Here is a 15,473-nt window from a genome sequence, read left to right as displayed (position 1 = left end):
TGTCACTGGTTTTGTTTCACTACCTCCATTTCTCTGATCATTATCCACAGATAGTTCCAAAGAGGCCATGTGGTTATGACTATAAGGTCAAGGATCTGATTGCCTCAGTTTAATCTGGGACTAGACATTCAGCATTTTGATACTGGGCAAGTTACTCGACATCCCTGTGCCTCAGTTTCCCTATAAGTAAAGTGAGGGGAAATGTTTTTTTGCCCCAAAGGGCTGTTTTGAGGATTAAATATGTGAAGTGCATTGACTAGCCGAGAGGTGCGTGGGGGCATATATTATGGTGTTGTTATCTTGATTCTGGGTCTTAGCTCAACTAATCACCAATCTCACTAAGAATGGCCTTGGTTCCCATTTGCTTTATGTTCTCTGTTTCCCTAAAAGTCCAAATATTTTTATGACTCTGCCCTTAGGAGTCATTATCCATGACAACCAGCTTCTCATAAATGATCTCACCTTCTAGGCCTTACAGAGCATAGATCGACTTACTGTGGTACATGAGGCTGGAAGTACACCCTCTTTCACATAACACATCCATCTTTGGGATAATTTAGCCTTGTTCTTCTTTATTGATAACACGGATGTTGGTATACACAATGTACACTGTTGTGGTTAAGTACTGAGGGCTTAACTAGCTAGCACAACAAACTATTGTCTGAGCCAGACTGTCAAGGCAAAAGCCTGACATTTCCTACTTTCTGGTATGTGTGTATACAAAGTGGATTTTAGGGGTGCCTCGATGGCTCCAGCAGCTTAGCCTCCAACTCTTGATTTCAGCTCAGGTCATGATCTCAGTGTTGTGGGTTCGAGCCCCACGATGGGCTCTATTCTATGCTCAGTGAAGAGTGTGCTTCCTTCTCTCCCTCTGCTCCTGCCCATACCGACACTCTCTCTTTCAAATAAATAAACAAAATATTAAAGAAGGTGGATTTTATAGGTAACATCCTACAAAGTCACCTGAAATGTACAGGGTTCATGACTGATTATTGGATTTTTAATGTAGAATGAATCAGTAAAAATCAATCCACTACCAAATGAGAATAGCCAGCTATACTATACTAGCCACTTGCACTCTCTGGTCAAATTTCCTATTTCAAGGACGAGACATCTAATGAGGGAAACGATGCACCCGGGTGGAAGTGCTGATAACAAGACACCAGAAAACTACATATTGATATAGTTTGTACATCTACATAATTTGCAGCTCAACACTCAAAATTTTCTGGAGAATCCATAAACAGCTCAAATTGTTTTCTTTGCTACCCCTTATCAGCCTATTCAGGGAGAGAATACCCAGCTTGGCTCCTTTGCTAGCTACTAGTAACCAGTTTATTTCTGAAGCTGTGAATAATATGCACTGTTCTCACATTGTCTACAAATTTTTCCTTCTCCTCCTTTGTCCAATATACTTTGCATTAATTTTGTTCCTTTGCTCAGCCTGCTCATTCCTCCCTGAGTCAATAATTTTCATTTAAAATTTCTCACCATCATGCAAAACACTAAATAAATATCTCTGAGTTATTCTTTAACAGTTGTCTTTAGCAGGGCAAGTAAAATTTTAGGAGAATGGACAAGTGTGCCTCTGGGTTAGGGGGTCATTGCCCTTTATTGCAGGGTTTTTTTCTTCCAAATCCTATGATATACGCAGTTTTTGTGTTTTAAATACTTAGAGTTAGAGAGATAGATAGGGTGTATTGAATTGATGGGACCCAGAAAATGGATTAAAACAATTTTTAATTTCAGATATTAAATTCAATGAGCAAAGAAAAAAATCATATCTGATAAAATCACACCTGCTAGATAATCAATGAAAGTTAACATATCTAAACCTTTTCATTCAAAAGAAGAGAGAAGGCTTGCTCTTGTGTCCTTTAGGCAGATCTAAGAAGAGAGCAGTGAAATTTCCTGGATTTGGGCACTAATCTAACACTCAGCCTGGTGATTCCAATGTCACTCCAATTGGGAATGACTTTTCTTGCACATTGCTCTTCTCAGGGCACTCTTGACTTCTGTATTTCTTAGGCTGTAGATCAGTGGGTTCAGCATAGGGTTGAAAAGGCTGTAAAACAAGAAAAGGATCTTCTGCTGCTCTTCAGGGTGGCGGGATTTGGGGGTCATGTACATGACAATGGCGCTGCCAAAGAAGAGCCCCACCACACAGAGGTGGGAGGAGCAGGTAGAGAAGGCCTTTCTGCGGCCCTCCCCAGACTGGATCCTCAGGATGGCCAACAGGATTCGCGAGTAGGACACCAGCACCAAGCAGAGGGGCACCACTAAGATAAACATGCAGGCAACAAAGATGACCACTTGGTTGAGCCTAGTGTCAGCACAGGCCAGCTTGAGGACAGACAGGATTTCACAGAAGAAGTGGTTGATTTCATGAGGCCCACAGAAGGGCAGCCTCAGGATGAGGCTCACATGGACCAGGGCCAGCAGGGAGCCACATGACCAGGAAGCCACCATCAGGGTGATACAGACTCTCCAGCTCATGATCACAGAATAGCGGAGGGGGTGGCAAATGGCCACATACCGGTCATAGGACATCACCACCAGGAGAAGACATTCTATCAGAGCAAAAGTCAAAAAGAGAAAGGTCTGCGTCAGGCAGCCAGCAAAGGAGATGGGCTTGTCTGGCCTCAGGAGGTTCACCAGCATCTGGGGCACCGTGTTGCAGGCATAGGCTATGTCGACGATGGCCAGGTGGGAGAGGAAGAAGTACATGGGGGTGTGCAGTCTGGGGTCCAGTGAGATGAGCCCCAGGATGAGCCCATTTCCCAGCAGGGTGAGGGTGTAGAACAGGGTGAAGAGCCCAAAGAGAATCATCTGAATTCTTGGGCCAAGACAAAATCCCAATAGGATGAATTCTCTAACCATTGTTTGATTTTTCTCCATTTTACTATTAAAGAGAGAACCAGATAGCTATGTAACAGAATTATTTTTAAACAACTCTTTTATTTATCATTCCATAAATTTTTGGTGTACACAAGACTATTAGAAAACAACTTTAAGAATTCACCGAGTTATAAATAAGAAGGAAAGGAAGGAAGGAAGAAAAGAGAAAGAAAGAAAAAGAGTTACCTATTTAAACAAATTTAAATTGTCTTTTGCTAAATTCTTAACATATATAGTTTTATAAAAGGGAAATACGGAAAGAAAAAGGGAAATAGTGATTACCTATGGTGAGCCATTGGCATTGTGATGGAATTAAAAAATATCAAACCATATTACAAAGAAAATAATCATGAAATATGGATTGTCTCAGAGCTACATATGTACAAATCTGTAAGAGAATTACTGCAGAGTATTAATAATCAGTAATAGAGGACCTTTGAATGAGAATGGTCCTGGGAAAGAAAACAACTTTACTTACTTCAGCTGAAATCTTGACTGAGTTACTATCAGTATGTAAATCCCATGTTCATTGATTGGAACAATTAATATTGTCAAAATGTCCAAAAAATAAAAAATAAAATGTCCATACTTCTCAAAGCCATCTATAGATTCAATGTAATCCCTGTCAAAATTCTAATGACATTTTTACAGAAGTAGAAAATAAATTCTAAAATTTTAAGGAACCACAAAAGACCTTGAATAGTCAAAGTAATCCTGAGAAAGAAGAAAGCAGGAGTCATCACCCTTCTTGATTTTAAGCCATATAGTAAAGGTAAAATAATCAGAACTATCAGACATATAGAACAATGAAAAAGAATCAACAGCCCAGAAATCAACTCATACAAACACGATTCACTAATATTTGACAAGGGAGCCAAGAATACTTGGTGCAGAAAAGGTACTCTCTTCAATAAATGGTCCTGGAATAATTGGATATTCACATTTAAAAAAATGAAACTATACCCCTACCTCACACTGCTCACAAAATAACTCAAAATGGATGGAAGACCTAATATAAGACCAAAATGCATAAAATTCCTAGAGGAAAACATAGGAAAAAAGCTTCTTGGCGTGGGTTTTGGCAATGATTTTTAAAATATAACATGTAATGCCCATGCAACAAAATAAAAAATAAATAAGTGGGATTATATAAAACTAAAAAGCTTCTGCACAGCGAGAAGTGATCCAAAAAATGCAAAGAAAATCTATGAAAGCAGAAAAAAAAATTTGCAAACCATATATTTGGTGAGGAGTTAATATCCAAGACCTATGAAGAACTAATACAACTCAATAACAAAAACAACAACAAAACCCAAAAACCTCCCAAATAATCAAATCAAAATGAGTAAAGGACCTGAACAGACTTTTTTTTTCAAAGATACAGATAGCCTACAAATACATGAAAAGGTACTCAGTATCACTAAGCATAAGGGAAATGCAAATCAAACCCACAGCAAGGTAGCTCCTCACTCCTGTCAGGATCTAGCAACAGGAGTTACCAAAGGCTGGAGGAAAGGGAGCCCTGTGCACTGTTAGTAGGAATGTAAATTGGTGCATCCACTAAACAAAATACTATGAAGATGCCTTTAAAAATTAAAAATAAGGGGATCCCTGGGTGGCTCAGTGGGTCGGCGCCTACCTTTGGCCCAGGGTGTGATCCTGGAGTCCCGGGATCGAGTCCCATGTTGGGCTCCCGGCATGGAGCCTGCTTCTGCATCTGCCTGTGTCTCTGCCTCTCTCTATCATGAATAAATAGATAAAATCTTGGAAAAAAAAAAGTTAAAAATAATATTACCATATGATCTAGCAACTCTACTTCTGGGAACATCTCTAAAAGAGAGCACTATGTGGAAGAGCTCTTTGGACCCCCAGATTCATTGCATCATTACCTATTATAGCCAAGACATGGAATCAATCTAAGTACCCACTGATGGATAAATGAAGTTTTAGTATACATATGCAATTGAAATTATTCAGTCATAAAAAGTAAATAATCTTGTCATTTGCAACAACATGAGAGCATTATCCTAAGTGAAATAAGTCAGACAAAGCAAACACTTGATGTCTTTTACATGTGGGATTTAAACCAAATAAAAATAACTCATAGAGGAAAATAATCTGATCTGTGATTACCAGAGGAGTAGAGTGGGTGGAAAGAGAATTGGATGAAGGTGTCCAAAAGGTGTAATTTCCAGTTATAAGTACTGGGGATGTCAGGTACAACATGATGACTATTGTTGATGATGATGTACGGTATATTTGAAAGTTGTTAAGAGTAAATAAACTCTAAGAGTTCTCATTACAAAATGTCAAATCTCTTGCTTTCTTTTTTTTTTTTTTTTGTATCTCTATGACATGAAAAATGTTAACTAGACTTACTGTGGTGATCATTTTACAATATTTGTGAGTCAAATCCTAATGCTTGTCAACTCTAAATTTATATAGTGTTCTATGTCAATTTAATCCCAATAACACTGGAAATTTTTTAAAAGGCCATAGCATAGAATGACTAGAAAGAGGAAATGTACTCAGCTTACTGTTAATTTAATCCTTTGTATTTGTAACATGCATTTTAACTGGAATCTCAAACACAGGAAATTCCATTTAAGCCAAAAAATAGCAGCTGACAGCAGGACCATGAATCAAAATATACTTTATAAGTAGTGAATGGAAACAAATTATTGACACATTGGTAATTCAGCTTGCCTATTGAGAAATGGACACATCCACAAGCTAGTGATGAAATAGTTGGTCTATGAATTTTATCATAGACTTGATAAACAAGCGAATTATCAGGAAAAGGTGACTGGAAAGTTTTGGGAGACTCCAAAATTATAGTCAGGGTGATACAATCTCAGGGAGGCAGACCAGGAGAATGTGAGGGTGGACCAAGCGTAGTCAGGTGTGTGGTGTGGGCTACCTGTCTGGAGACAGGCTGTGGGGGGAGAAAAGATGATCAATATGAAGCATAGATACAAGGTCAGAGAGGCAGCATTTGTCTGTGATTCTTTAATGAATTTTGGACACAGGAAGTCTGACCAGTTGTCACAATGATCCTAATTACCTGATGATTTTACATCTACAGCCTAGATGAATGGCTTGGGTGACCAGCACCCCTAGTCAGAAAGACCTCTGATTAGCCTCTCTTACTTTGGTTTCATGCTCACCAATTAAGCCATTAGGCAATAAACTACCTTTTTGAGTAGATATTTCCACAAAGAAGGAATGTGTTGATCAGTAAAGTTCTTTGCTTATTATATAGTCACATTTTGAGTTTTAAATAAAGGAACATTTAGATACTCTGGCTTACACAGTGTCCCACTGTACTTTGCATAGCATGATGCAGTTACTGAACAGAATTTCCAAAGCTGGACCTAAAAGGGAGGACCAGAACCTGGACCCAGGTAACCTCCTTGAAGCAAGACCCAGAAAAAGAAACAGAACCCTTCCTAATAGCAACAGATATCTTTTTTCTTATAAGCATTATTGATAAATTATCAAACCATCTGGATATAGGAGTAATTTAAATAGCATATTTAAATTCATCATATATGACCAGGGCTTATTTGATTTTAGGTTAATACTAACATTTTCTGTGCTTAACAAACCTAAATTTATTTTTTTAAACACATAAGGCATAGAAAAATATTTGCCTGTGATATACATTCGGAGCTACCCACTTATAAGATAGCAATTTTTCCCCCTATTTTCCTTTATTCTCTCAACATGAAAACATAAATGAAAAAGAAACAGAGTACAAACCATGGGTTTTTGACAAATTTAAAGACAAATAAAAAGGAGGCCAGGGTACATTAATATTCTTTCAGTATAGTAGCTCTGTTTCAAATTTGATTTCTTTTTTAGGATTTCATTTGTTTATTCATGAGAGACACAGAGAGAGAGAGAGGCAGAGACTCAGGCAGAGGGAGAAGCAGGCTCCATGCAAGGAGCCCGACGTGGGACTTGATCCTGGGTCTCCAGGAGCACGCCCTGAGCTGAAGACGGCACTAAACCACTGAGCCACTCGGGCTGCTCTTGATTTCTTTGCAAAGCAGTGGAATAGGCTTGTTAATTTTTATATCCTGGAAATTAATAGACATTGGTCAAAGGAACAAATAAATGAATATAAACAAATGAATAAACATCTAAACATTGATTTCTTTATATTGGATTTGATTTCTTTTAAAATATATTCTACTATGATCATGCCAAGTTCAGCCCATTCTTCCCAAAGGAAGTCAAGTGTAGCCATTCAGAAGAATTGCACCCCTGGAGATATTAAAACACACTTTAAAAAATTTGATAAGACTAACTGAGGGATTTGCTAAATGTTTTAAACAGTTACATTTTCAATACACTTTTATCTATTTTTCCTTATTTTATTTGGTACTTAATGACATGTATCAGGTAAAAGCAATCAAATCAAATGCAAACACATTAAATCTCTTCTGGGCTGATGAGAGTTAAGGGGATGTGGCTCAACACTGTAATGTGTTCCAGGTCCAAATGTCACCTTTGGGCACAGTGATGTACATTTATATATATATAAAAATGCATAATTTCAGGATTTTAAAAGTGGCAAATTGTTGTCTGGTTAATAAATAATCAGGCAAAACTCAAGTTCTAAAACACCTAAGAAGAAAACAATTTTTTATATAAACATCAGAACTTGGTGACACCAATGTTTTAAAAAATAAATCTTGAAGGGTGAAGAGCTGCAAGTTCTCTTCTAAAGTAGCGGATTATAGCCTCAATGCCCATAATGGCTAAACTATGAAAAGAGCACAGATGTCCCATCAACAGATGACTGGACAAAGAAGATGTCGGGCGGGTGGCATCAGTATATATATATATATACACACACAATAGAATATTACTCCGCTATCAGAAAAATGAAATCTTATCATTTGCAATGACATGGATGGAGAGTTTTATGCTAAGTGAAATAAATCAATCAGAGAAAGACAATTATCATGATTTCACTCATATGTGGAATTTAAGAAACAAAACAGGATCACAGGGGAAGGGAGAGAAAAATAAAATAAGACAAAATCACAGAGGGAGACAAACCATAAGAGATTCTTAACTATAGAAAACTGAGGATTGCTAGAGGGGCAGGAAGGGGGGGGTGACAGGATGGGGTAACTGGGTGATGGAATGAGCACTGGATGTTATATGCAAGAGATAAATCACTGACCTCTACCTTTGAACCTAATAATATACTATATGTTAATTAATTGAATTTAAATAAAAAATTTAAAAAGTAGTGGACTTGGGTGAAGCACAATTCCTAAAATAATCACCTATTGTGAATCCATAGCTCAGCTGAACTGTAGGGCTGCTTACCTCCAAGTAGCAAGGAAAAATTGAAAACTAATTCATCTTATTGTTTACATTGTTATGAGCCAAGACTTTTCCAACTTGTCTTATGGGATAAGGGTTGGTAGGATGTGGCTTTTCTGGATGTAAGAACTATTGTGGACCATAAAGAGCTGAGTGTCAGTTCTGTGTAATTATAGCCTATTTGAGAATCTTTTAAAGGTTAATAGTTGATCATGCTATTGAGTGCTTCCTATGTACCAGTCACTGTAGAAGCACATAGTGAAGCAGGTCAATGGTACTGAGCTTGTGAAGATTTTCTTGTAAAAATGTGCTTCAGGAGAAAGAGCAGGGATAAATAAAACAGCACATATTAAGCATAAAAATCCTATAAAAAAGAAAATTTAAAGTATTTTTGAGTATGCCATCCTGTCCCTACCTCACACACCAGCACCTAACACCTTGATCCCCTTTCTATACTTTTCCCACGCCCACTACAAAAACTACTCTTCCAAGCTATGAAAAATCTAACATTCACACATATTAATTGAATACATTCTAGTTGTCCTCAATGCTAAGCTTAATAGAAGATAAGCATATGACATAGATCTAGGATCGATTTGGTTTCCTATTCCATTACAACAAGTATCTCATAGATTTAGTATGAACTGTTCCTATGTTAACAGTAAGTAAATGCACAATTTATATAATAACCTAACATGCTAATTTTCCTGATTTAACATCATTTTGTAATATACCCTACTGTAATTTTCTTTGGCTAGGAAGATTATTCCATATATTCTATTTATCCATCCAACCATCCATCCTCTACCCATCCATCCATCCATCCATCCATCCATCCATCCATCCAACCATTTTGGACAGATAGAGAAAGAAAAAGAAAGCATGAGTGGGGAAGAGGGAGAAAGAGAGAGACTGAATCTTAAGCCTGCTCCATGCCTACCTCAGAGCCCAACACAGGGCTCAATCTCATGACCTGAGCTGAAATCAAGAGTCAGGAACTTAACTGACTGAGCCACCCAGGAACCCCTCCTTATATTCTGTGTAAATCCATGGCACAGAAATTTCTTATTTTTTTCATTAGTGTCATCTTTTTCAGGTAAATGTCTATCACATGGAAATTGCTCCACCAATGAAACAAATCGACCAAAGCCTAAACACTTTTATATTATTTATCTATAAAATGTATATCTAATGAAACTATTCATACAGAATGTGAATAGTGAGTATATATGTTTAACATTAACAAAGAATATTCATTTCTCTTTCCAACACTTAAATAAAGATTAGTGGACACTGTGATAGTCCACAAAAGGGTAGATGCTACCCCCTAACAGGAATTAACAATAAAGTAAAATAAGGTAACCAGGTTTGCTTCCACATTTGGACTCAGGGACCTGAGAAGGGAAAAGTACCTGGAAGTTGGGCAGGATCCTGCTCTCTGGGAGCTTCTGTGGGAGCTGCACAACCCTCACTTTTGTGCCTGATGGAAAATGGGGCCAAATCCCCAGAAAAGAGCTTTTATCCTCTGATGGCCTCAGCCAAGTTGGCAGCACCCAAGGGCTCACTGGACAGGTGGGCTGTGACATGCACTGCACACCCACCTCCGCTGGGAAGGAACCACAAAGCACTTCTCTCTTTCTGCCCTCATCCCCAAGCAGGACCCGTGATGAGAAAACACAGCCAGCCCCAGAGCACGCCTCTGAGGCAACATCAGTCATTACAGTCCCTGAATACTCAGCATGATTTGGATCTCATGAATCCCAGCACTGCCCTAATTCCCAAACCTGCAGACACTTCAGGGGAACCTCTAAGGAAGCAGAACCAGTGTCATGGTGAAGAAGCTCCTGGCATTCCCCTCTGTCCTTCAGCTTCTCCCCCACTGTAGTCTGGGCCCCCTGTGTAGCAGCAGAGGTGGGAAGAAAGGACCCTGAAAATCAGCTGATGCCAAGCAACAGCTCAAGGTGTGGAGGCAAGGTGCTGGAGGCAGGAAGCAGAATGGGGAGTCCAAGGAGAGCCAAGGTGTCCCAGTGGGGCTTATTACAACATGCCTGAGGAGGGGTTTTCTAGGGCACCAGCCACCCAAGTAGGTCAACCTTGGAAGTCTTCCAAGTTTTCCAACTATTCTGAAGTGAGGAGATTCTAGGTCCCATCCATCCCTCAGGGGAGGGGAGAGAACCCTCTCTAAGGTAGCTTCCCTGCAAAGCTTCCTGCCTCTTCTGGGATTGGGAAAACATTTCCTACCTATAATGTTGTCATATTTATTTGTATTCCACTGTTTTCTTACACTGGATGTAAAGAGGCCAAAATGGTATTTGGGAAATCTCTTATCAATCATGTGATTACAAACTAATTGCAAACTACAAACTAGTTCATTACAGTGTGATTCCTGTCTTGATGGGGTTATAATGAAAACTTGGGGAAAATTATCTAGTTTGGAAAATGTGTCCAGGTGTGCTCCTACTCTACATACCCACTATGAGAAGAAACACACATCAAAGACACCAAAAATGCCTCCTGATCTTGTATGAAAAGCCCAGTGCACACTAGGCAGTCCATAAATATTGGGACCTTTTGTGTGTGTGTTTTTCAGGTGACTTGCAGAAAGTGTGGAAATTTAGGAACTTATTACAAAAGAAATAGTAGCAAACTGAAATCTTGAAAACAATAAGATATAGTTCTCTAGTTTATCAATATATGACAATCAGTCATAAAAAGTAGAAACTCTGAAGACAATAAGAAAATGAAATATAAATGTTTTCGGTACCAGACAAATCTTAACTTTGGGAAATGCATCATCTCAAAATTTCATGTTTTCCATTGCATATCAAGGTAGCATTGCTTTAACCTGTGGACAGCTTCTAAAAGTGATCAGAGTAGGGGGACCTGGCTGGCTCAGTCTATAGAGCATGTGAGCCTCAATTTCGGGTCATGAGTTCAAGACCAATGTTGGATATAGAGCTTACTTAAAAAAAAAATTCAAAAAAATTTCAGAGTAAAATGTAAACATATATAAAAGATAAATGTATAGAAAGGAAAATAACATATAACATAGTTAACCCTTAAATGCAATAAATATACTCTCAAATATTTATATTATCTGCCAGCATTGGGCATTTTCTATAAACACTGATTTCAGCCTGCATTTATAACTTGTGGTTATAGCAAGATCCACCAGAATTTGTACATAATTTCCATTTGGTAGTAGAATATAAATCAATACACTGATCATTTAAATACTTCCCAAAATAAATTGCTTCAATAATTGGTTTGCAAAATGTTGGCTTTTCATTGATGAAGTATCTGAGTCAAGGATGAAGGAAATCATAACAGATAATTGATAGAAAATAACAAATGTTATTATCAGTGTTTTATTTGGAATCTTGAAAACTGGGAAAATAAAGAGAATTTATTAGAGTTTATCCTTATTATGTTTATTATTCACATCCAAAGTATAGAAACTTCAGTTGTAGACATCTAGGTTCATTATAAGAATTGTGACCCACTGGAGGAAATTTTTCTGCAGTTTGGAAGAAATACCTTCAATATTATTCGATTCCATTTGCTCTAATTCTAGTTTCTTTGAGCCTTTTTTTTTTTTAAATTCATTTTTCAGATTTTGGAAAAGAAAATTGGGCTATCTTGAATAATGAGTACAGGCACTCCTTTCCCTGGGGAAAAAAATCCTTCATTATAAAAGTTGATATTGGCATCTAGGTTAACCATTATTATCTTGTGAGTTTTGTGAGGGTTATTAAGTTTCGACCACTTTGACCAATTCCGGGTTAATTAATAGAAAACTAGTTTATGGACCTACCAAACTGATGACCAGGACTTAAGCCGCTAAGGTTTTTTTTCAAGAGAAGTTGATTTGACTTTTTCTGGAATCCACTGAATCACTGAGGACTGTCCATGTGTTCCTTTGTGCCCATAAACTCCCTATGAAGAAACCCCACACAAGATAAACACTGATGCTAAAATTATGGCTCTCTAGTCTGGTCATCAGACTTCTAGATCATAGAAATGGTTAACCAAGAGGAGTTAGTATGGTTATTAAGGACTAAATCTAGTAAGGACTAAACATTAACCTCATAAACAAGAACATTGATCTCCTCATTGAAATATTTGTTCAGTAACATAAAAACACTTTGATGCAATTAAGTAGTTTCTCTTAATCCCCCATAGTCCTAATTGTTTAGCAGTATTTAACTCCGCTAAACCTGGATAGAACTTATTTCTTCAATTTACTTCAGTGTTTATAATCAAAACGCTCCTATAACTGCTTAAAAGCCTTATCTTCAAGTTTAATGGCTTTTCAAGTACTTGAGCCTTAACTATAACCCCAAATAAAATTTAAAATTACAATTTGTAAAAGGTATTAATTTACTGTAGGCCCTGTAAAAAGTGTCATTTTCCTCTAGCAGTAGAAAAAGAACTGAGTGATAAAATTGTACAATGGAGGGCGTCTGCATGGCTTAGTTGGTTAAGCATCTACCTCTGGCTCAGGTCATGATCCCTGGGGTCCTGGGATCAAAACCCAAGTCAGGCTCCCTGCTCAGTGGGGAGCCTGCTTTTCTCTCTCTCTGCCCTTCCCTTCCGCTCTTCTCTCCCTCCCTCCCTAACGAAATCTTTTAAAAAATTATACATTGTAAAAGTAATAAAATTATCAAAATTTCATCTGTGTATTTAGCCACCAAGGAATGTAGAGTGTTTTGAGTTTTTTGCTTTCAACTTTGCAACTGCACAAAAAACTCACATAACCCTTTTTCTTTTGAGATTACAGTAGTGCACATGGCATTCCATATAAAGTACCAGGAACTTCTTGGGTATGAAGCTATCATTTGGGATCTGCTCATTTTAGAAATAACCAATATATGATAAATCACACACTTTCTCTATTGTTTCCTTTTTAACCTTAAAAGGATCAACCAGCCCCTCGGGCATTCTATCCTTTATTCATTTCTTTTTTATGCATCATTCACTGTGTACCTTCCCTGTAAACATTCTCTTATAGAACTTCTCCCATACCTCTATTTTCTAAACACAACAATGGAGAAATCTTTTTAAAGCTTATATACTATGTAGGTGGTGGCTTTTGCAAAGCCTCCCAGATTTCTGTGAGAAACTTGGTTTTATCTTTAAAACCAAGGAGAGAAAAAAAAAATTGAGTGTAGTGAGTAAATAGGGAAATGTATACTTTTCTAAAAATCTCAGATTTAGAAGATTGTGAAATTGAATAAAGTCATCCATGAAATATATCTAGGAATGCTGACCCAAGATGAAGCGGAGGGTTGGATTCATTATCTCCAGATGACCTGGAAAAAATGTGATCCTGGAGAGACAGTGACCCTCACTTTCTTTACCCAAAGAGAACACACATTCTCACAGGCTGAATCAGGATATGTATTTAGACCTACATCCTCTTTAGAGGCTCCCCTTGCAGGAAAGAAAAAAATAATAGTTTTTCTCTAGAAGGTGGTTATAGGAAGCATTTACAATGAGTCCATCAAGATCAAGATTTCCTGTTCCAAGAAACTGAGTGTTATGAAAAAATTCTCATGTGATCAAATCAATTTGGAAAACATTAGTTAAAAATTGGAATAAAAATCTTTACTACAGATATTTTTACAATTTTCACTATGCTAATATGAATTGTGAGCTCTAAAGTAAGGCATCTAATATGCAATAATGTTCAAACTTACTTGACCATAGAGTTTATTTTTAAAGCCCTCTTGAGGAGCTAGTGTTTTGAGAAAAACATTTTGAGAGGCATGAGGCTAGACCACAGCTTGATGAAGAGATTATAAAGGGTATTGTTCTAGATCTGCAGCTTCCAAATCATGGTTCATGGACCAGCTACATCACAATTTGCTATTGGTAATATTTGAAGATACAGATCTCTAGGATACATCCCACATCTACTGAATTAGTGGTCTAAGTGGTGGTGCAGAAGATGGTTCTATTTTTAAAAATTTTTTTATTTAAATTCAATTTAGTTAACATATAGTGTATTATTAGTTTCAGGGGTAGAATTTAGTGATCCATCAGTTGCATATAACACCCAGTGCTCATTACATCAATCGCCCTCCTTACTGCCCATCACCCAGTTCACCCTCCCCCACCTCCTCTCCAGCAACCATCTGTTTGTTTCCTAGGGTTAAGAGTCTCTTATGGTTTGCCTCCCTCTCTGTTTTCATCTTATTTTTATGTTGGCTCAAATAATTCTCATGCTAAGTTGGGGTTGGAACCTCTTGAGATAATATCTTCCTAGGTCACTATCAATCCTGATGCCATAAATCTTTTCATAAAGCTCTCTGTATTCCCAGCACTCTCTTCAAGGCATTTTTCACTTCTAAGTTCCTAAGACTATAGATAAGGGGGTTGAGCATGGGGTTGAAAAGGCTGTGAAACAGGAGCAGGTATTTCTTCTGCTCCTTGGGGTTCCCATATCTGGGCCCAACATACATTATGATGGCTGTGCCATAAAAGAGTCCAACCACACAGAGGTGGGATGAGCAGGTGGAGAAGGCTTTTCTTTGACCTTCCCCAGACTGGATTCTAAGGATGGCACAGAAAATGCACATATAGGAGATTACAATTGAGGAGAAGGGTCCCACTAGCACAGAAATTGCTCCAGCCAACACCATAATCTCATTGATGTGGGTATCTGCACAGACAAGTTTGAGAACAGCCATGATTTCACAGAAAAAGTGATTGATTTTCTGGAATCTACAGAAGGGTAAGGGGAGAAGTAACATGAGATGAACCAAAGACAGAAGGACTCCAATGGTCCAAGAAGTCAGCACCAGGGTGATGCAGACTCTCCAGCTCATGATCACAGAATAGCGGAGGGGGTGGCAAATGGCCACATACCGGTCATAGGACATCACCACCAGGAGAAGACATTCTGTGACAGCAAAGGTCAGAAAGAGAAAGGTCTGTGTCAGGCAGCCAGCAAAGGAGATGGGCTTGTCTGGCCTCAGGAGGTTCACCAGCATCTGGGGCACCGTGTTGCAGGCATAGGCTATGTCGACGATGGCCAGGTGGGAGAGGAAGAAGTACATGGGGGTGTGCAGTCTGGGGTCCAGTGAGATGAGCCCCAGGATGAGCCCATTCCCCAGCAGGGTGAAGGCGTAGAACAGGGTGAAGAGCCCAAAGAGAACCATCTGAATCCTTGGGCCAAGAGGAAATCCCAGTAGGGTGAACTCTGTGATAGATGTCATATTGTCTCCCAT

The 15,473-nt window shown here is 38.3% G+C and overlaps 2 protein-coding genes across 2 annotated transcripts; both read right to left on the bottom strand.

Moving 5' to 3' along the window:
- Positions 1-1,956: 1,956 nt before the first annotated feature.
- LOC121488770 (olfactory receptor 2A1/2A42-like) lies at positions 1,957-2,898 on the bottom strand. Its single transcript, XM_041751078.1, has one exon. The coding sequence runs from the start codon at positions 2,896-2,898 to the stop codon at positions 1,957-1,959; it is 942 nt and encodes a 313-aa protein (XP_041607012.1).
- Positions 2,899-14,540: 11,642 nt separating this feature from the next.
- On the bottom strand, positions 14,541-15,473 carry LOC121489914 (olfactory receptor 13). The gene has a single exon (XM_041753362.1). It carries the CDS (start codon positions 15,471-15,473, stop codon positions 14,541-14,543), a length of 933 nt encoding a protein of 310 aa, XP_041609296.1.

The sequence above is a fragment of the Vulpes lagopus genome, chromosome 4, assembly GCF_018345385.1.
Source record: "Vulpes lagopus strain Blue_001 chromosome 4, ASM1834538v1, whole genome shotgun sequence".
Classification (NCBI taxonomy): domain Eukaryota; kingdom Metazoa; phylum Chordata; class Mammalia; order Carnivora; family Canidae; genus Vulpes; species Vulpes lagopus.
This window is presented reverse-complemented; position numbering and strand designations above follow the sequence as displayed.

What these genes read in the sequence shown, in the direction of transcription:
- LOC121489914 (XM_041753362.1), bottom strand. Translation starts at nt 15,473, where the DNA reads ATGGGAGACAATATGACATCTATCACAGAGTTCACCCTACTGGGATTT.
- LOC121488770 (XM_041751078.1), bottom strand. Translation starts at nt 2,898, where the DNA reads ATGGAGAAAAATCAAACAATGGTTAGAGAATTCATCCTATTGGGATTT.